The 20,294-nt window shown below is 51.5% G+C and overlaps 6 protein-coding genes across 6 annotated transcripts; 4 read left to right on the top strand and 2 right to left on the bottom strand.

Moving 5' to 3' along the window:
* Nucleotides 1-36: 36 nt before the first annotated feature.
* Nucleotides 37-2,156, top strand: PPTG_05295 (hypothetical protein). Its single transcript, XM_008898813.1, has one exon. It carries the CDS (start codon nucleotides 809-811, stop codon nucleotides 1,946-1,948), a length of 1,140 nt encoding a protein of 379 aa, XP_008897061.1. The 5' UTR covers nucleotides 37-808; the 3' UTR covers nucleotides 1,949-2,156.
* On the bottom strand, nucleotides 2,135-10,305 carry PPTG_05296 (hypothetical protein). The gene has a single exon (XM_008898814.1). The coding sequence runs from the start codon at nucleotides 10,267-10,269 to the stop codon at nucleotides 2,218-2,220; it is 8,052 nt and encodes a 2,683-aa protein (XP_008897062.1). The 5' UTR covers nucleotides 10,270-10,305; the 3' UTR covers nucleotides 2,135-2,217.
* Nucleotides 10,306-10,420: 115 nt separating this feature from the next.
* Nucleotides 10,421-12,816, top strand: PPTG_05297 (hypothetical protein). The gene has a single exon (XM_008898815.1). The coding sequence runs from the start codon at nucleotides 10,483-10,485 to the stop codon at nucleotides 12,730-12,732; it is 2,250 nt and encodes a 749-aa protein (XP_008897063.1). The 5' UTR covers nucleotides 10,421-10,482; the 3' UTR covers nucleotides 12,733-12,816.
* Nucleotides 12,732-14,693, bottom strand: PPTG_05298 (hypothetical protein). The gene has a single exon (XM_008898816.1). The coding sequence runs from the start codon at nucleotides 14,586-14,588 to the stop codon at nucleotides 12,780-12,782; it is 1,809 nt and encodes a 602-aa protein (XP_008897064.1). The 5' UTR covers nucleotides 14,589-14,693; the 3' UTR covers nucleotides 12,732-12,779.
* Nucleotides 14,694-14,831: 138 nt separating this feature from the next.
* Nucleotides 14,832-17,013, top strand: PPTG_05299 (hypothetical protein). Its single transcript, XM_008898817.1, has 3 exons — nucleotides 14,832-14,881; nucleotides 14,980-15,279; nucleotides 15,817-17,013. The coding sequence occupies exons 2-3, from the start codon at nucleotides 15,104-15,106 to the stop codon at nucleotides 16,955-16,957; spliced, it is 1,317 nt and encodes a 438-aa protein (XP_008897065.1). The 5' UTR covers nucleotides 14,832-14,881; nucleotides 14,980-15,103; the 3' UTR covers nucleotides 16,958-17,013.
* A 522-nt stretch (nucleotides 17,014-17,535) lies between these two features.
* Nucleotides 17,536-19,853, top strand: PPTG_05300 (hypothetical protein). Its single transcript, XM_008898818.1, has 2 exons — nucleotides 17,536-17,781; nucleotides 17,844-19,853. Exons 1-2 carry the CDS (start codon nucleotides 17,645-17,647, stop codon nucleotides 19,744-19,746), a joined length of 2,040 nt encoding a protein of 679 aa, XP_008897066.1. The 5' UTR covers nucleotides 17,536-17,644; the 3' UTR covers nucleotides 19,747-19,853.
* Nucleotides 19,854-20,294: the final 441 nt, after the last annotated feature.

Raw genomic sequence — 20,294 nt, forward strand, 5'->3', positions numbered from 1 at the left:
TGTGATGGTGCGGCTGACAAACAATTTGCGGCTTCAGAAAATGCATCACATACGATCCAGTTGCCAGGTATGGCGTGATCCATGCCGGGATGCGCTGGGCTGCGATCATAACCGAAAGCCACGTCCTCCTTCGTCATCATTGGACATGCGTTGAACTTGCCTCCGAATGCCGTGACGGCACAGCCGTCTACCACGTGTCTCCTACATAGTCTCCTGCCATTTTCCGGAGACCCTGTGTGTGTGCAATTTATCGCATCGCATGAGCACCTTACTTTCGTCAGCCACCAAGCGAACCCTCATCTTGCCTCTCGTATTTATACCGGTATCTACCAAGTTGTGCGCTGGTGCAATGTGCTGCAATGCAATGGCAGGACCAGCCATCCCGTAAAAACTGACTCGAGAAATCTGCTTCAACGATTGACCTGTCAAAACAAATAAAATGCCATAGAAAAACCAGATTTTCGTCAAACGCCCCCCAACCTCATTCCCCAATTTGCCAAGAGAGTCTAACATCGAAACAACCAGTTGGTTGTCTGCCGTCCTCGTCCTCTCCTCGCTCTACCAGCCCACGCCAGTCCTCGACTAACCTCCGCCCGCGTATCGCCGTCTCCTTTCGCTCTTTTTCCAGCGTTAAAGAGACCGCCGTCTTCCTCAACAGTCCGTTCAGCAGCTCAAGGGATGCTGAAGGACTGCCCGCAGCACCAGTGGATCAACCAGCGCTCGCACGAAACCCGCACGGCCTTTTCGCAATCGGAATAAGCCCCCAGCCCCCATATTGAGTACAATTTCACTTTATTCCGTTGCCGTCATGGCGTCCCACGGCTTCGAGGCTCTCGCCAGTGAGAATCTCCGTCAAGTGCTGGATTTTCTGCCTATTCGAGAGCAATTTGCACTGCTTAGCTGCAGCAAGGAGCTACTTAGTCGAGAATCTTTAGCTCCTGTCGTGGTGTCCTACTGCGGACAGTGCGATGCGTGTCTGGACAAGACTGAACATCTATGTGGACAAAAGTTTAAGAACGAAACTAAGGACTTCTGGACGGCGGTGCTCAAATACTCGACCCCCACTGGGCTCACAGAGCTGAGATTGGCCAGTTGTGATGGCTTTGATGCCTCGGTGTTGAAAAGTGCCGGTGCTAAGGCCGCACTGGCGCCGTTGAAGGTGCTGGAGCTCAATAGGTGCACGACTATGGACGCCGAGGCTCTTGGACTCATTGCAGACGTGTGTGGGAATCTGAGAGAGCTCAGATTCAGAGATATGGCTGTGGATCGCACTGCACTGAAGAAATTACTAACGAACAATGCAGCTTCGCTGCGAGTCGTGGACTTGCTCGGTTGCCACACAGTGAAAGGCGAAGATGTTCGCGGTATTGCCCAGTGCACACAGCTTCGAGACTTGAGTCTGTGGGGCTGCCACAATGTGGACAATGCATCCATTGTTCACGTCGTGCAGCATTGCAGTCAATTGGAGAGACTGAACCTTCGTTACGCTCACAAAGTAGATGATAAGGTCGTAGCGGCGATTGCCGCGCATTTGCCGCAACTCAAGGATCTGAACCTCCGCTACTGCTACAAAATTTCGGACAAGGGTGTCAAGACGCTGTGTGGCTCTTTACCGGGACTCCGCTCGCTGAACTTGTCGCAATGCTCGCGTCTCACTGATGCCGCTATCATGCAGGTGGCTGCGTCGATGACTCGCCTTAAGGAGCTTCGTCTCTGGGGCTGCACGAAGCTCACGTCGGATTCGGTTTTCTTCATCTCGGAGGGACTACCGGAGCTGACACTACTGGATTTACGCAGTCGCGACAAGCTTGAGGCTGTCATTGGTGGGCCTACAGCACTCAAGTTCCTGATCCAGACTTATCGCAGCAAGCTGGCGAGATGGGAACAAGCTCAAGGTGAGCAAACTGGCGTGTTCAAGCGCCACAACGTGGTAGCTGCAGCCGCGTGAAGAGCTTGACCCGTTATCGTTCTGCTACGACGGTGTCCACGCTGCTCTCTCTTCTTTTCCAGTCAACGTGCTTCTTATTTTTCAAGCTTGGATGTTACGACTTCGGATCTGTTTCCAGTATCTGTAGTTTTTTTTTTCTTTTGATTTTTCATATTGACACTCGAGAGAATGATAACGAAAAACTAATGCAACATTTCTAAAATCTAAATTTTTAGCTTCTCTATTGCATTTACAAAAGCAAAAAGGCAACAAACGATTCGCGTGTTTTATTAGCAGATCTCGTCTAACACCGCACGCAGATGTAAAGGTAGCGAGTGGCGCAGTACTAGAAGCGTGTGTAAATCGTCAGCATGCAGCGTACTCGAGGTGGCTGCCACAGAGTCACGCAGGAAGGTTTCGTTCTCTTGCTCTACCTTCTTCAAAAGTGTCTTGACCACTGCACTGGTCGATAGCATCGATGAGTCCTCCACAGAAGCTTCAACTTCGTTCTTGGTTTCTTCCTCGTTCTGTCGATGTTGGGTGTGCTTTGCTGCCGACATGGACAGCGCCATCGCCTTCGCCAGCAGCATGGCCTCTTCGTCATCGGAGCTCACGTCTTGGACTGCTTCACCACTAGGTGCTGGCTCGTATGATAATTTCTTGTATAGCAACAGATAAACCGTGTCCGACACCGTACTAGACACCAGTCTGTTGATCTCCTTCCAATTGGAACGCTCAACCTTCGTGTCGTTAAATTTGATCCACGGGGACAGCGTTGAGTCTTCCAGATGCAATTGTCGTGTACTCTCGTCACTCTCGCGACAGAAGCTGAAGTAGTGGCCTGAGTTGGCTGTAAGCCCAGAGTGTACGAGCACACCATACAAGCCATAGTGACGCGACTGGTTCTGCTGTTTCTCACGAGTTGAGTCGCTGTTCTTGGGGTCATACACTGCGAGTTCTTCTTCCTCTGTCAACGACGGCAGCGTCAACAAGGCCGGGAAGCGAACGTCGTGTAAGCACTTGCACGCCTTTTGTTGAGTCCAGTCGTAGTACATCCGCTTCAGCGTGATGATCAGATGCTCTGGTGGCTCAAAGATCACCGTGTGTGTCCGTGACTCCGTTTTCTTCTGGCATATACTACAGGAGAGCGCATTGTCGCCTCCTAACGTCCGGGTAGCGACGAAACGCGACAGCATCGACTCGATATCGTGTCTCCACACTCGCTCGGAGAATACAAGCTGGCCGTCTTTCCATTCAGTGCTGTAGTCCTTCTTGAACGCCACATGAACGTACGAATCCTTGACGAGTTTCCACTTCCCACCGATAACAGAAGCCGATCCAGACGGCGCTGCACTTGTAGCCCCACCACTTGATGGCGTAACCACAGACACAGTGGGTTTAGACACGTTGCCAGGCGTACCTTCCGCTCCACTCCACCATCCATCCATCTCTGTCGCAGTCTCGTTAAGAATCAATACGAAAGGATAACTTGACGGCAGGAAATCGGTCATACTTGCGCCTACACCGCCAGCCATTGGGTTATCAACTCTCCACGCACCGACGATCGTACGGACCTTCTTGTCTTCTATCTGTTGATGTTTTGAAGTGTACATAATTCCACTCATCGATCCAATTAGCTGTGCGTGCAACACGATGCCGAAATTGCCCTCCACAGTACGAGCTTCTTCGAGTTCTTCAACGACCGAGAGACTGAAAAAGCGACCAAAAGCTGGTAACGGAGAGCTCGTGATCTCGAACTCACCGTTGAGTGGGTTTTCCAACGGCTTGACAATGTCTTTTGCCTCGCATTTCGAGTAGCAAAGGTGAATTGCCACGCCACTCGTGCCCTGGTTCAGATTAGCATCCATACCGAGAGGAGTGTGTTGAATCTTGGTGAATCCCGTGGGAAGAGTGTCTGGTTGAACGCCAGAAGTCCACATTAGCGCGAGGTCCATTAAACTCTTGGTAGCAGCGTTCTCAGAACTTCCAGCACGTCGGTAGCAGATAAAAATGGGTACACCTGGTGTTCCATCGTTCAAGTTAGCGGAGTGTCCGGCGGGTGTGGTTTGGAGACAAGTGTAGTGCTCCGGAACAGCGTCAATCTCGCCGTAGATCACGCAAACGTCAGTGATGTAGCCGTCAGCAGGTGCTTCTTCCCGTTTCACTGCCAGGTACAGTGTGTGGGGTGACGTAGTCTGGGCCAACAAGTTGCCTGATCGGCCCGAACACGTCTCTCTAACGACCTGTACGCCGTCAGGTACACGCTCATCGCCACGTAGCACCACAATACTAGAGATCGGCCATTTAATCTTCACTTTCCGTGATGTCTGAACGCCTTGAATGGCAATTGGCTTCCCTTTGCCATCCCCAATCGTACCGTTGATGGTATATAACCGCGCAGGCTCTCCTTGCGACGACATGTCTGGGGCATCCGGAGCGCCACCAACCCCACTGGGTGCAGGTCGCAATTCCACATCGAAAAGCTGTGCACTTGGCACCTTCGCGTTCTTCCAGTAGCCAGAAACTCGATAAACCGTGAGAGAAGCGTTGGTGCTAGTACTTACAGTAGAAGACGGGTCTGCAGGTACAACAGAGTCCGCAGCTCCTGCTGTAATGGAGTCCGACCAGCTTGAGACGCGTGTAGCAACGCAGGACAGCTCGCCCTTATCATCCAGCGATCCCTTTAGAAGCAGTGCATCTGTAATAGGTTCAGATACTGAGCTCATACGCACTGCCTTCCGTCCACGGTCTGTTTCTTCACTTCCCATCCAGTCACCCTTTATGTCGACGGCATCTGAAGAGCTTCCAGCAGGAGAAAGCTCAATGACTTCGTAGTCGTTGTACTTGGGCACTTGACGAGGCGCGCGGAACACGTCGATAGCAAAAATGGGATTGCCGTGACCACGGCGGAACATTAGCTGTGGGGGTGTAAGCGACTCGGCCGGCTGCGCGAGAGGAGCGGAAGAGAATGGACTTCCGATGGACTGCCATCCCTGCACTTCGTATGTAGACACGTCATTTCCTTCAACAAGCTTCAGGTCTGTCAGACAAGGTTCGTTACCGCCCACTTTGAGCGCGAGATACTGCTTCACCGCGTCTTCGTGGCTCACATTGAGTAAGTGATCCACCATTCGATATCCAGGGATTCCGCTGTTAACGATTTTCAGATCAGTGATCGGCATGTCGCAGCGATAACATAGGTATACCTTGGAGCCATCACCTTGGTTTAGGTCGACTTGGATCTGTTTGAATCCATCAGGAACAGACTCGTTGCCATAGATCACCTGCAGGTCAGTGATGGGCGATCCATTGGGCTCACGACGGAAAAACAAGTACACTTGTTTCTTCCCTCCTGCAGTTGAGCCACCACCAACGTTGAGATCAAGTTCCACACGCTCAAAGCCTGGCATGGATGGCTTAGGATCGGTCGTTAGCGCCACCTTAACGACCAGTTCAGTGACTGGCATTACCCGTTCGCTGTCATCTTCCATCGAGGTATCACTAGTCGCTAGCTCTGGACATCTCTTTACGCATAAATACACGTACGGAGCCCCCGTCCGATCCTTGTTCAGATCGGTATTAAGACGCTCGTAACCTTCCGGGGTATGAATGTCCATCGACGATCCACTCACTGCTGTAATGCTAGTGATTGGCGTGTAACGAAGGTCGATCATGTTCAGTAGCAACTCCCAGAAATATTCGCGATTCACCGACTTGTTCCCGCATGTTTTACATGCCAGAATCGTCGCTTGATGACCTCCGAAAATCGAGGGAATGTCATCCGTAGTGTCTTCATGTTGACTCAGTTGCTGGCTGAGTGAATCAATGAGGAAATGTGCAAAATCCGACGTGTCTTGCTGTCGTCCGTTCTTGAACTCGGTCGGTAGACAGCGTTGAAGAGCGTGTGTAGCCAGATAAGGTCGCTGTGAAGCGGTCATCTGGGCGAATAAATCTTGAATAGTAGCCACCACGTTCCCACCGCTCGTCGTCCCGTTATCCGCGTACGGTGCAAAGTAGTTACTGGCATCACATGACAAAATCAAGCGGCGAAAATCTTGTGTCATGTACAGTGTTTGAAGGAAGCTGTTCTGGTAGCACACGTTGGTGAGGTTCTGCTTCATATTCACCATGCCAGCGTAGTACGGCTGCAGCTCGTTCGGCTTCTTTGTCGGATCTACAGGCGCTAGACCACAGAAGTCAGAGGCATACGACGACGCTAGACACTTCCAGTCGCCCGATCCATCACCGCGATACCATTTTCCGTCAAAACGAGAGGCAGTCTTGTCCCAGTAAAGTGTGCAAGCATTGGACTGGGACTGGCTGGCCTTCTTAAACCTGCCATCAAGCTTCCAAGCTCCATCCTCCGTCAGGCGAGCGAGTCCACTCAGCTTACCATCTTTCTCCACGTACGTTCCGCGCACATACTCGCCCACAAAACTCTTGTCCAGCGTCAAATGCATCTTACCTCCAGTGGTTTCCCACACCGAGTCATTCATGCTTTTAATCTCCACCAAGTGGCTGAAAGCTGAAGCTGCTGTGCGCTTGTACTCATCCAGATACTTGACGTTCTTAAGTTTTGACTGCTGTAAATCTACAGCAGGTTCAGGAGTGACAGGTTGGTCACTCGCGTCCATGTCCATGCTCATCGGAGATGACACAGGCGTAGCGTCACTCTTTGGCGTAGGTAAGGCCATCATCACTTCTGAGGGTTCAACGGTAGCAACAGGGATTTCTCTCGCTGTTCCGCACATGTGGCACGTTGTATCTGCTGCCTGGTTCTCCATCGTGCACGCCCCACAAGTCCAAGGACCAGTAGGCTGTACCGCCATCGGATGATCCTGTTTTGCAGCATTCTCGGCTGCATAGTATAGCGTGGTAAGTCCATTGTCCGTCTTACTCTCTTGGCTCGTCCCGACGACTTCAGGCTCTGCTTGTTTCGCTCGTGGCGTATCACAAATGGAGCATTTCGTGGCAGTCGCGCTGTTAAGCATCGTGCACGCCTCACAGGACCAATCTGCAGCAGGCGTGGGCTGTTCGATCAACGCTAATGCTGTGGAGGTGGACTCTGGAGTAACCGCTCCGGAGCCAGTACTGAGCTCTGGTGCGCTGTTACCACATACACTGCATGTCTTTAGGTCGATGCTATTGATCACTGTACACTTGTTGCAGCCCCAAAGTGACGCGTGCACTGGTTGCGCGAGCGAGGGATAATCAGAGACTTGGACGGGGCTATTGCAGCGACACAGTCCGTTGCCTCGAACATGACAGGCACAAGCTGTCGTGGTCACACCCAACACAACCAGTTCGTGGCCTTCATGACAGATAACAGCACACGCGCGACAGATGCTATTGCCATGAACCAAACTGCACGTCTGACAGCCGTACGCTTCCTGAGCAATAGCACTACCGTCCGTGCTCACTCGGGTACACGTAATAGTCTCATTCTCGCTGCTCTTCTCGCCATCTTCCGATCCTTCTGGCTGCAGAGCAGCGTACACGTTCCCAAGAACTGACTTAGAAGTTTCCTTGGACGAATTATCGCTGACCGATTCAAACATCCACTTCGTGAGATGAGTGAATGTTTGCTGACTGGACAATTCTTTGCCTGCCGGGAAAATCAAACCAGTACGCACCGCACTACCTGGTTCCATACGAAGCGCAAGTTCCAGATCCACAGCCACTTCGAACACCACGCCAATGCCCCCAATAGCAACGGAAAGAACACGTCCAGGTAGTTCGTACTTGATTTGAACGTCGGATGGGGCAGTAGAGGGCCCGCCAGCAATACGAAACACGCGGGACAACGGATTTCCCTGCTTCTTCGACCAAATGTACAGACCAAACTCGTACATCAAAATACCCGGGGCTACAACGTCCGAGCTCACCTTGATCAGCATTGCAGAGCCGTCGAAATGTTGAAGCGACGGATCGGCTACTTCGTCGTGTGTCACGTTTGATATTTTGGCTGCTTCTGACAGCAAGGGAACGAGGTCCCAGAAAGAAGCTTCGCACATTGCGAACACCACAGTTTTCCGATACTGTGCGTCGTTTGTAACCGAGGGCGCAATAGACAGCGCTGATTGAAAGCCAGCCGCAATTGAGACAGCATTTTGACGCCACAGCGCGGCCCCAGAGTCCCCGGCGTCCACTTGCAGTCCACTTACTCCTTCAGATAAGGAAAACGTTCCACTGCCGAAAAAATCGCATCCGAGAGATACAGCAAACGCATTTTTCACCGGAATAACCTCTGCTGGGGTTGCGGGGGTGAAATTACTTATCGACGAGATTGCAGCGTCATGGATCGCGTCAGGAGATTGGTATCCTTCAAAGACACAAGCGTGATTTTGCTGCTTCGATAGATCCATCAATAACCTCTCCGAGTTCCCGGCTAAGGGGTAATACCCCACAAGGTGACCTTCGCGACCCGTTAAAGCCGTCGATATGCTCCAGTTCTCATCAAGTTTCGAGAGAACTGTCGACCAAATGCGCAGATCTAGCATCTGTCCATAAAAACAGCTTGGAGCCTTCCCTTTCTCGTTCGGATCGCAGCTTTCAAAGCTCCCACCAATAGTTAATAGCGATGCACCAGGCGCAGAGGGCCCTGCTTCGTCCAATCTCGCAGTCTCACCTGCTACCGAGCCATTAATAAACAGCATCACTTTATCTTGACCAAACGAAAGCGTCACATGACAGAAGACTCCAAATTCCACAGTCTCACGAGATGTTAAAGTGTATCGACCCCCAGCAATCTGCCACATTATATACCCATCGCTAGTCAACGAAAGCTCAAAGCCGTGGCCATTTGCAAGCACAATCTGAGCCTCATTTCCAGTAGGAGAACGCTCTGGACGAATCCAGACTTGAACAGTAAACTCGGTATGATCCGAAGTCGACAGCACGGCCCGTTCCAGCACTAAAACACTCGCCGGGTTTCCTTGAGGGGAATACACATAACCTGGTAGGTTGGTAGAGTCCATCATGGCATCATTTGCTGCTGCCAGCGACGTCGCAAGGTCAAAGTTTCTTTCAACAGTCTGCTTACGCGCCAGCCACACGCCTTGTTGTTCACCACGTGACCACCTCATGCGCATAAAAGACAAGTCCGAGCTGAATACCGCCGAGAACGGCGCAGGATTGCTGCCCTTACTGCTGCTCGGGACTGTCGGCACATTAACATCCGCTGGACGCTCTGTTCCACACGTCGTGCACTTCGTCGCGCTGCCCTCATTGTTCATGGTGCAAGCCCGACAGTCCCACGTTGGCGCAGAGATGGGAGCCATCGGTGCAATGGAAGTAGCTGCTCCATTCTCCTCATGCAGCTGTCTCCAATGTCCTTCCAGCTCCCACGTCGACTGTTCCATTGACTCAGGATGAGCCATTACCACCTGCATCTCCGGCATCTGCTGGAACAAATAGCCCGTCAACTCCAATTTCTGCTGCATTTTCCGATCCATCATCGTCGCCTTGACTTCATGAGCAAAGCAATTGGTTGTCGTCTTTAGTAACACTGAACCTGCATTCTGTGGTCCGCCATTGCCATGCTGATCACCGATAAACTCATCTACTACCCATTTTCCTTCAATAGAAGGTAGCATGACGTCCAATTTCTCCGCTGGCAATACCCACGCACTGCTTCTCAATAGTCTCTCGGCTTCTGCAGCAGTGGGGCGATCCACATGAGACCCAAAACTCGCTCTCATGGCTCGTCGAAGTGTCATGGCTTCGGCTTCATAGCCGCGATGACAGTGTTCCAATGCAGCACAAGCCACAAGTAGTGGATGCACCAATTCCTTGTTTTCTTCACTGTCTTCGCTGAATATTTCCGCCAATTTGACAATTTTCGCCACATTCTTCTCGTAAAGATCAGCGGAATGCTGGAAACCCACGAGCACTTCAATGTAAAGCCGTAAAGCTCGCTCTCGTGTGTCCTTGCGCAGGATCTTAGCGTAAATGGCGTCTAGTAGTTGGGTAGATACGGCGTTGAGTGCATCCCAGCGCTTGGTCAACTTGAAGCTTCTGAACGTCATTTGAGCCAATCGCACGAGCCCAGCGCAGTGCAGCGATGGATGCACTAGCAACACTCGAAGAAGGCTCAGCAGTTTACTGGTGGAAACATTGGTACTGGCAAGCAGCAGCGCCAGATCTTCAGCCAATGACAGGGCGTCACCCGGTGCGGAATCGCCGCATAGTGAGTCCCAGTACTTCAGCTGCTCCGTAGTGAGGCCCAGCTCCGCGTCAACACTCTGCACGCGTGTATCTGCGTCTTGAGCACATGTGGAGGTTGCTGCAGCAGCGCTGACAGCCACGCACGCGCCCAGTAAGGCGCGGAACTGCTCCTCCATCTGCAGAATGCGTCAATCTCCCCCCGGCAGGATATCTGAGAATTGGATTGGCGGAAAGTAGAGTGGGACTTGAATAAGATGCAGACCTGCGATTGGATGAAATAATAGGACTACCCATAATAATGCACGTGGTACTCACTTTTGAGGAGGTACTTTTGCTGCCAGTCAAAACGTTGAAAGGTTGACACAGTGGATCTCGAGGCTGCGTCGATCATGGGCGGAAAGAGTCGCGCTGCACTGCGTCGTGAGAAGAAGAGGAAGCAAAAGGGACCACCAACTACATCTGGAGGTGCTGTAGCCACAGTTTCAGCCTCTGACAAGGCCCGGAAGCGTCAGCAGACGACTATCTACGACAGCGACTCGGACTCGTCCGATGACAACAACCGTGCCGCTGCCATCCCGCTGCCATCGCTGGAGGATGGAGACAAGGTGCGCGACTTTGCACAAGAACTAGAGACTCAACGTAAACCTAGGGGCAAGCGTGCGCGTGCTGAGGCCGAACAGCACGCAGTGGATCAGCGCAAAAAGAAATTTCGTGAAGAAAAGGCTGAGAAGATCGTGTGGCGCAAATTCGACAGAGAAAACCAAGCCTTTGAGAAATTTTACGAGCGCTGTTTGGGACTGGAGAAGGACGAGTTTGCACGTTTCTTGGCTTGCTTAAGGGAGCCGTTGCCCGTGCATCTGCGAGTCAATGGCAACTACACAAGTCTGAGCGAGATTGTGACGGGATCGTTGGAACTGGATTTCGATCTGAAGGAAGTTACTGTACCCACACCAGTGGGAGGCGGTGAGATGCACGTACAGTTTGGACCGGAGTCGTGGGTTCCTGAGAAGAGACTGTGGAAGCTGTCGGTGGACAGTAAGATGTTCCGCAAGGTGAAAGGTCTCCGATCTCTCAGTACATATGTTCGCGCGCAAGGATCGCTAGGAACGCTGCTTCGGCAGGACCCGGCTGCAACGGTGCTCCCTGCGTTCTTAGATGCTCAACCTGGTCAGCGTGTGCTGGATCTTAGTGGTGGTGGCGAGCACCGCGCGCCCATCGTAGAAGAGTATCTGAGTCCTGGTTCTCCTGCCAGCGCTGGCATTGAAACCAGCTCCAGTGCCAAGAATCTACTGGTCGTGAATGAACGTGACGCTACGGCGGCGGCTTCGGCTGTGCGAAACCTGACGCGGACGCTGCCTCTTGCTCGCGACCTCGTCGTGACTGCGCACAAGCCGGAGGAGTTCCCTTCTCCGGGGGCTGCTGATGATCTGTTTGACCGAGTAATTTGTTGTGCTCCGTGCTCTGGAGATGGTTTAATCCGCAAACTTCCCGAAAAGTGGCGTACGTGGAGTCCTGAGCAGGCGTTGGTGCACCACCCAAGCCAACTTGGTCTGGCTGAACACGCTGTGACGCTGTTGCGTACTGGCGGTTCTCTACTGTACAGCACGCGGTCGTTGAACCCGATTGAGAACGAGGCTGTAGTTGCTGAGTTGCTTCGGCGCTCGAATGGCGCGTTGGAACTAGTAGAGACCGACGCTACTTTGCTAGGACTGGAACGCTCACACGGCTTAACCCAGTGGGATGTTCTGGACTTGGCGTCATGGGATGATGCGCCGGAAGACCAGAGGCATCGTCTCCGTCCGTCCATGTGGCCACCTTCAAGCGACGAACGGGACGAGATGCATCTAGAGCGCTGTGTCCGTGTGTTACCGCATCAGAATGATACTCACGGCTTGTTTCTCGCAGTCATTCGTAAGGTCCGCGAGCCCAACATTGCTGTTGTAGCTGCGGGACCTGCACTGCCCCAGTCCAAGACCAAGCCTAAGTCAACTGCATCTAAGAACAAAAAGCAGGCGAAGGCTGAAAAGCCTTTCGGCAGCTTTACACCCATCGACAAGGACCACTTGTCATCAATTCAGTCCTTCTTCGCTCTCCGCAGTAACTCATCGTTCTTGGAGCGAGCAGGAATGGCTCGCCAGAAGCGTGCAGTGCACGTGGTTACCCCTGCGGTAGCAGAACTGGTGACTAGTCAGCTCCGTGGACGGCTGAGTATCTATCACGCTGGCGTATTCGCGCTCCGACCGGGTACTGGGATCGAGGCTGTTGCCGACGAGCTTACAGACGACGGCGCTCGGGCGTTGCTTCCTGAGATGAATAAGCGCGTATTGAGCTTGCCCCAAGATGAGTTTACGTCGTTCCTGGAGTCTCGCGAGATGTGGTTGAAGAATGCAGGGGAACACGCTCGTGAGCAGCTAGCGGACATGGCGGAAGGTAGCCTTGCGGTGGCATTAGACGACATGGAACCTGCTCAGACTGGTGACCGAGACATCGTGCTGGTTGCTGTCAAGCGACACAATTCCTGCTCGATCGTGTCGTCTCCTGCAGCGATTGCAAGGATTAAGGCGCTGCTAGAGGAGCTTAACGATACAGGAGACGATGGAGACGATGGCTATGACTCGTTCGAGTTCGAAGACGAATAGAGGACTGGAAACAACAATGAATGATCAGAGTTTTTCAGTATGTGTATCTACTTGGCTTCAACATGCTTTGAAATGTACTCCAGCACTGCATTGGCGTCCTCCGCGACTCCTACGCCGTGTGATTGGAAGGGCATCTCTGGATATTCCGGGTTGACACGAATGAGCTGCACGCCGTCAGTGTACGCGAGGCGCTCATTTGGTATGCGAATGACTCCAGGAGTGTTGAAACCAGCGCCAACTTCGAGGATCGCGAGCTTCTTGCCATCGTTTTTCACTCGATTCAGCACCCCAGCAAGCCACTTATTGTACACGGCACGACCTTCCTCTAATGCGCTCTGCAGGAATGTGTCATCCACACGCAAGAGCAGGAACATCTTACCACCACATCTGGGGCATTTAGGGATCCCAGCTGGGTCTTCGACTCTGTATGTCTTCGGGTTGAAGCTCTCGAGTGCCTTCTCCATGAACGGACGAGAACTCCAGACACTGTCTTGTGCGCAGGGCTTCAAACACTGAATCCTTCCGTAATCCCCTTGCATGATGTAGACGGAGTTCGTGTCGAAGCCTTCTTGTTCGAACATACCGTCAGCGTTGCTGGTCTCAACGAAAGCAGAGCCGGGATTTCGGTTTTCAAACAAGTTGAAGATCTTCTTCACATAGTCGTAAGTGGGTGCCGTGCGGTGACGTACCCAGTCGAACCGGGCAAAGCTGATCTGCTTGAACAGGTATCCCCACATGAGTGCGTCGTCCCATTTCGTGTATCCGATGGAGCTGTACATGACACGAAAGCTGGGGATAATCTTCCTAACGTCAGGGTGGAACTTCTTCATGACTGCTTCGGAGGTGTAGTCTAGACCAGCGGCAGCCGAGAGCCCAGCACCGGCAGCTACAAGAAGGTAGTCTGCATCTTGAACTGCTCGAAGGGAACTCTGCAGAGCTGAGGACACTGGTGCAGGAGGTAGAGTGACGCTATCCGGACACTTGCTCTCAATGTAATCCTTGTACAGATCGTAGTCACGTTTGAGGAACGTGTTAAAGATCACCTTCCAACCACGGGTATCCTCTTGATGCTGATTCAGCCACTCGAGCACACTGTTGACGGCAAGCGGGACAGCTACATCACTTGGAAATGCGAATAATCCAGTCGAAATGCACGGGAACGCAATAGACACGTGTTGTTCCGTGTGGCCTACTTTCTTTAGCAGTAAGTCCAGGGACTTGGTGTAGCACGACTGCAATTGTTCGCACTCCTCTGTAGTTGGCTGTGAGCCACGACGCAGTTGCGGACCGACAGTGTGGATCACATAGGAAGCCGGCAGAGCAAAGCCCTTTGTGATCTGAGCGCTGCCTACAGGTTCCTCGTGAGCCTGGCTAGACATGATCTCGTGACAAGCAGCACGTAGACGAGGGCCAGCCATACTGTGGATGACATTGTCGATACACTTGTGGGATGGTTGGAAACAACCGAGCAGCGCTGAGTTGGCAGCGTTTACAATGGCTGTGGCTTTGAGCGAAGTGATGTCTCCTTTCCACAGTGCGATCTGCTGGAAACCGTGCGCGTCTGGAGACGATGCGGACATGACAGTTGGTAGTTTTTGAGCGTCCACGACCGTCTTGCGTTGCGTGAGCTCGAGGTTTAGTAGACTGTCCACTTGGGTGTAGAGCTCCTCCTCCTGCTTGGAGCCGCTGTCATCCGGAGGTGGACGAACGACGAGAAGGTGGTGCACGATATCTCGAATGTCGGACCCGGAGGCGTGGTGCAGGTGGTGCAGTCCGTAACCCGACTCGGTGAGGAGTTTAGAGGCGATTGCACGCAGAAGAGAATTGTAGGATCCTGACGGGACTGACGGAGCCATCGCTGGTTATTTGTGACTTGAGTTGGACGAAGCTAATTGAAAAATGAAGCGTAGACCTCGACGAGAAAGAGGACTTCCATGTTGCTGTCTGCTTACGGGTTTGAGTGTCGTAAATGAACTCTAAACCAAGGGACCCGTATGTAACGCATGTGTCCCATAAGTACGTAAATGAAGAAGATTGCGAAACATGGCTACATTCATAAATTTCACTGTAAATTACTTACGCGATCTGTTTCCGCAGTAAGGCTAGCATCGCTTTCGCGATGCACTGCAGAACTATTGCTCGACTTGTGGTAAAGAACTGTCTCCCGGTTAACGGAAGCTCGCTCCTCCAAGTTGTGCGAGCTATTGACAAGTATTTGACTCCGTTCCTGGGTCACAATGTCTTTAGGGCTGCATGCGAAGGAGGCGCATCAAGATACACACTTTCTTGCTTACTGCAGAGAATCACACCAAATTGGAAGAAGGCGGTCCGCGCCGCCGTGCGAGGTAATCATCTGGACTTACTTCATTGGATGGAGAAGCTACAAGTAGCTCGCGGTCCATGGAAAAAGGATTTTGACGGTGCGTTAGAAGCCGCTGCTATCAAAGGGCATCTTGATATCGTCAAGTGGTTGTATGAGCGAGGAATAGAACTGAACACGTTGTGGGAGATGGTGGAATCGATCTCGTACATCGAGAGAAGCCTGTTGTATGTACTTTGCTCGTGGAATACACTGGAATTGGCAGCAGAACACGGCCATTTAGAAGTGGTACAGTGGGTGTATACCACGAAAGCGGAAAAAAAATAAAAAGGTAAAATTGCACGCGAGTAAGGCGATGGATCTAGCTGTTGCAAATGGACATATTGTTATAGCACAGTGGCTCCATACCGTCGCTGTCCAAAGTTGCGGTGCGTGGGCTGCGGATACTGCGGCTAAGAACGGGCATCTGGAAATGCTGCAGTGGTTGCAATCAACTCGACTTCTAAATTGTACGACGGCTGCAATGGACGGTGCAGCTGAAAATGGTCATCTAGAGATTCTAACATGGTTGCACCGAACTCGAGATGACAGTTGCTCCTCGACAGCATTGGAATGCGCTGCGAACAACGGGCATCTTGAGGTGGTCAAATTTCTCTATGAAAATTTCAAAAAAACATCTGCAGTATTGACTGGAGTTGCAATGTTGTAGCTTATGAAGGACACTTGGATATATTGAAATGGTTGTACGAATACCTGCCAAGTAGATTCCGTGATGGTGTTATGGATGACGCTGCCCGGAGTGCCTGTTTAGACGTTATCAAATGGTTACACAAGTATCGGGGTGAAAGGTGCACGGACATGAGACCAGCAAGTTATGGAAATTTGGAAGTCGTTAAGTGGTTCCATGTACACTACCCGAACCTGTTCACACCAAACGTGATGGAGGCCGCTGCAGAAAGTGGTCAACTTCATATAGTTCGATGGCTCCATGAAAACCGAGGGGAAGGCTGCACAACGCTCACGATGGACGTTGCTGCTAGAAATGGTCATTTGGACGTTGTGTTATACCTACTGGAGCACAAAGGCGAAGACTTTCCGAGCTATGCCACGACAAGTGTGCAAAATATTGAAGTGCAGTGCTTGTTCGCTACGAGTGACACATTGCTACAGAAACATCAACGAAGCCATGTGAGTGATGATCAATTGATCACATTGCAGTCGGCTTACGAAAGGCGACCTGCTTTCGTTAAAGGCTGTTTGAGTAGGCTTGCGGAATTTGCAGTACGCGTAGGCAATATCGAGCTCTTGGACTGGCTGAACCAGCTTGGACTGGAGCTCCACACAACAGTCCCTATTCGTAACGCTGTTAGTCAAGGTAATGTGAAGTTGCTGGAGTGGTTTCACTGGAACCAATTCGAGCTGAACGACCCCGATCTGCTCCAGTTGGCGGTCCAAGAAAAGCAGCTCGATGCGGCTCGTTGGCTTTCGAAGCACGGATTCAAGATCACTTCGCTAAGTTTGCTAGAAGAAGCTGGAAGAAAACGAGCGGTGCCGATGATGCGTTGGCTCGTAGAACATGGTCCACCTCTCAATTTCGAAACAGCGATGAAGTTGACAATGGAATATCGTCAGGTAGAGATAGCCTTGTGGGTGTCGGAAACTGACCGGGTGCAGATTGTGATCGAGGCTCTGCAAGACAAATCTATACAAAACGAGGTTGCGTGGATCCTTACGCGTACACGGTTTGAGGATCCCAGTTCGAAGCGAAGAATTTGCGACGCTATCCAACATGCCCCTGAAAGTACTGCGCTGTGGTTTGAGGACCATCTTTCCGATTTTGAGGAATGCAAATGGATTTTCCCTTCAAGAAAGAGGCGCCACAGCGAAATGGAGTCGATGCCATAGAAATGAAGCACGACCACAAAGTTTGAGTGAAGAACGCTCCTATTGACGACAACTAACATGTAACATGGTGGCACTGCTTCAGCGTAGATACTCTAAGTGAGAGTATCTACGTTGAAGCAGTGCCACCAGCTCATTGAAAGCACCATCCCCGCGTCCTTCGGCTCTTGTTGCCATCATTTCTATCAGTGTGCAGCCATATTTTATTACTCAACGACAACGAACTTGTCTAACTTTCGATGAAAAATGTCGCTTTTGCATTAAATTTTTAATGGGTTATTTTCGTCTGAATGCCATCCAAGCATATATTATTACGACCCAAAATTTGACTTTTTTGAGTTGGTTCCAAATAACCCAAATAAACCTTGCCGTTGGATGCCATTCAGACGAAAACATCCCATTAAAAATTTTTAATGGTTTTTTTTACGTCTGAATGCCATCCCGGCCAATTAGATCTCTCGAAATATTTTTTCCATTATCAGTGCTAGTAAAAACAAATACTACAGTACTTGTAGTAGTACTATTAATTATCATTATGAACTCCAACATGATCGCGTTCCCCCAGAGTAAAACCCATTTCAAAAATTGATTTGATATTTGTAATCAAGCTTTTGATCCATACTTTGCCCAAGTGTGAAATCGTAACCTGTGCTTGATAGTCATCGTTTCGCGTCCATTCATCGAATAGCAATGGCCGAACCCGTCCAGGAGAAGCAGCAGCCGACGCCGTCTACGGACTCCCCGGGGACTGCAACCACGTCTACGCCGGTTGCTACTGAAATGGCAGTGCCTGGTCGTCGTGTAGGCGAAGCTCCCATCAAGAAAGCGTGCGTACATCCCACAATATCAATCGTTGTCTGCTATCGACTAATCTCAATAAATCCTACAGATTCCTGAAGCCCAAACCGGCCCCGAAGTCCGCCGCTACCGAGACTGACAATGCAAAAGAACCAGCGAAAGTAAAGGATGACCGTGACCGCGATGGTGGCAAGAAGAAACGCGGAACCTTTAAAAAGCGTCCAATCGATGCTGAACAAGACCCCGCGAACTTGTTGTGTCGTCCTGTGGCCTCTGGTGAGAGCTGCCAATTCGGTGACAGCTGCAAGTTCAGCCACGATATTGACGACTACATGAAGCGCAAGCTCAAGGACCTTGGCGAGCGCTGCCCTGTGTTTGACGCCATAGGCTTCTGTCGTTATGGTATGGCTTGTCGGTTTGCGAAAGCTCACGTTGAGAAGGTGGACGGCATCTATCGTAACTTAAAGCGCGAAGGATACGTGGAGACCCCGGGTCATGATTTGGGCGATGAAGTGAACGATCTGACCCATGATCTGCGCCTGAAGCTGCGTAAAGATACGTACGACTTTCAGTCGAAGCAGCAGATGCGGAAGGACAAGAAGAACAACAAGCGTCAGCAACGTAATGATAATGGGAAGGACGCAAAGGCCGAAGTTGCTCCTGAAGCAGAACAGAACAGCGAAGAATCGACTGCAGTGAAGACGGAGTCTGCACCAGAGAGTGATAAAGCAGAGTCTGAGTCTGAAGATGTCAAGATGGAACCCGCTGCCGAGAGCCCGTTGCTGCCCGAACGCAAGCCTGTTGACTTCAAACGGAAGATTTACATCGCCCCACTCACTACTGTGGGTAACCTGCCATTCCGCCGGTTGATGAAGCAGACAGGTGCTGACATCACGTGCGGTGAGATGGCTATGGCCACCAACCTGCTGAAGGCGCAGCAGTCCGAGTGGGCATTACTGCGACGTCACAAGAGCGAAGACGTTTTCGGTGTGCAGATTGCAGGCTCTTTCAGTGACCAGATGACTCGTGTGTGCGAGCTTTTGGCTCGAGAGACGGACATTGATTTCGTCGACATCAATATGGGCTGTCCCATTGATATTGTGTGTCGTGCTGGCGCTGGATCTGCGTTAATGACTCGGCCACCACGGCTACTTGAGGTCGTCTCGGGTGCGTTGACTGGCCTGGAGCTTGGCACGCGCATGCGTACTGGTGGTACTGTGAACACTCCAGGTCTTACCGTGAAGCTGCGCACTGGTTGGAGTGAGAAGCAGCCGACGGCTCACAAGTTGATACCTAAGCTTCAGGGTGTGCGTGCCTCGATGGCGTACGTGAACTCCGCAGTGGTTACTGCTGACTTTAAGCTGCGCGCAACACAGTCCGTTGACGCCATTACAGTGCACGGCCGCTCCCGGTTACAGCGCTACACGAAGCACGCTGATTGGGACTACATCTTTCAGTGCTGTGATGCTCAAAAGGACAGCATAGACGACAAGCCACTACCACGCGTGCCGTTCGTGGGTGGTGGAGATGTTCTGTCCTATGAAGAGTTCGATGAACACCTGCAAAACGGCAAGTTGGACACGTGCATGTTGGCCCGTGGTGCACTGATCAAGCCATGGCTGCCTACTGAAATCAAAGAACGTCGTCACTGGGATATTTCAGCGTCGGAGCGCTTGGATTTGCTCAAGGATTTCGTTCGCTTCGGTCTGGAGCACTGGGGCTCTGACCAGAAGGGAGTGAACCGTACTCGCCGCTACCTGCTCGAGTGGCAGTCGTTCCTTTGCCGCTATATCCCTGTGGGCTTGCTGGAGGCCCTCCCTCAACGTATTAACGACCGTCCGTCACCGTATTACGGACGCAGCGACCTCGAGTCGTTAATGGCCAGTGATCAGGCAGTGGACTGGGTTAAGATATCCGAGATGCTGCTTGGCCCCGTGCCGGATGGCTTCCAGTTCGTGCCCAAGCATCGAGCTAACGCGTACCAAACTACATAAAGGCGTAGTTGATAGATACTGGTGTAGGCAGAGAGGACTTGATGATCAAAACGATAAAATAAATAGATACGCGCTGTCACATGCCAGCATCAAATTTTGACTTGCAAGAAGCAACTTTACTGTTGTACCAGCAGGCTGCTGCGGCGAACGCACTACCTGAGATCAAATATAGGGGACGAAGCAACTCGACAGCATCCTTTCTCGTTTGGCGATGCTAAAGAGACAAGCTAACGTTTGAAGCGCCTAAGAGATAAATTACATGTAACAAAGAGTAGATCATGGACAACATTGAAAAAAAATGACGGATATGTGCCAAAACATAGCACTCTTTGTGGTCTATATTGTCAATGCGGGTCCTTGGGAAAAGTTGGTGAGTCAGGGCGCTTTGCAGACCCCGTCGCAATTTGGCTGGTCGTGCCAGAGTATTTTTAGCGTCGAAATGCTTGTGTGACTACCTTTGCGATTCCTCTAACGTTAGTGGAAATATTCGCCCTCTCCTCACGTTAAGGAATAACAAGGTTCTTCCGCGCCTACAAGTTGCAGGCATG

This window comes from Phytophthora parasitica (genome assembly GCF_000247585.1).
Source record: "Phytophthora parasitica INRA-310 unplaced genomic scaffold supercont2.7, whole genome shotgun sequence".
Classification (NCBI taxonomy): domain Eukaryota; phylum Oomycota; class Peronosporomycetes; order Peronosporales; family Peronosporaceae; genus Phytophthora; species Phytophthora nicotianae.

Bases quoted from the DNA above. Each gene is read 5' to 3' on its own strand.
- PPTG_05295 (XM_008898813.1), top strand. From the start codon at position 809: ATGGCGTCCCACGGCTTCGAGGCTCTCGCCAGTGAGAATCTCCGTCAA.
- PPTG_05296 (XM_008898814.1), bottom strand. From the start codon at position 10,269: ATGGAGGAGCAGTTCCGCGCCTTACTGGGCGCGTGCGTGGCTGTCAGC.
- PPTG_05297 (XM_008898815.1), top strand. From the start codon at position 10,483: ATGGGCGGAAAGAGTCGCGCTGCACTGCGTCGTGAGAAGAAGAGGAAG.
- PPTG_05298 (XM_008898816.1), bottom strand. From the start codon at position 14,588: ATGGCTCCGTCAGTCCCGTCAGGATCCTACAATTCTCTTCTGCGTGCA.
- PPTG_05299 (XM_008898817.1), top strand. From the start codon at position 15,104: ATGGAGAAGCTACAAGTAGCTCGCGGTCCATGGAAAAAGGATTTTGAC. The intron at 15,280-15,816 runs GTATGTACTTTG...CCTGCCAAGTAG, and splicing joins TACATCGAGAGAAGCCTGTT to ATTCCGTGATGGTGTTATGG.
- PPTG_05300 (XM_008898818.1), top strand. From the start codon at position 17,645: ATGGCCGAACCCGTCCAGGAGAAGCAGCAGCCGACGCCGTCTACGGAC. The intron at 17,782-17,843 runs GTGCGTACATCC...TAAATCCTACAG, and splicing joins GAAGCTCCCATCAAGAAAGC to ATTCCTGAAGCCCAAACCGG.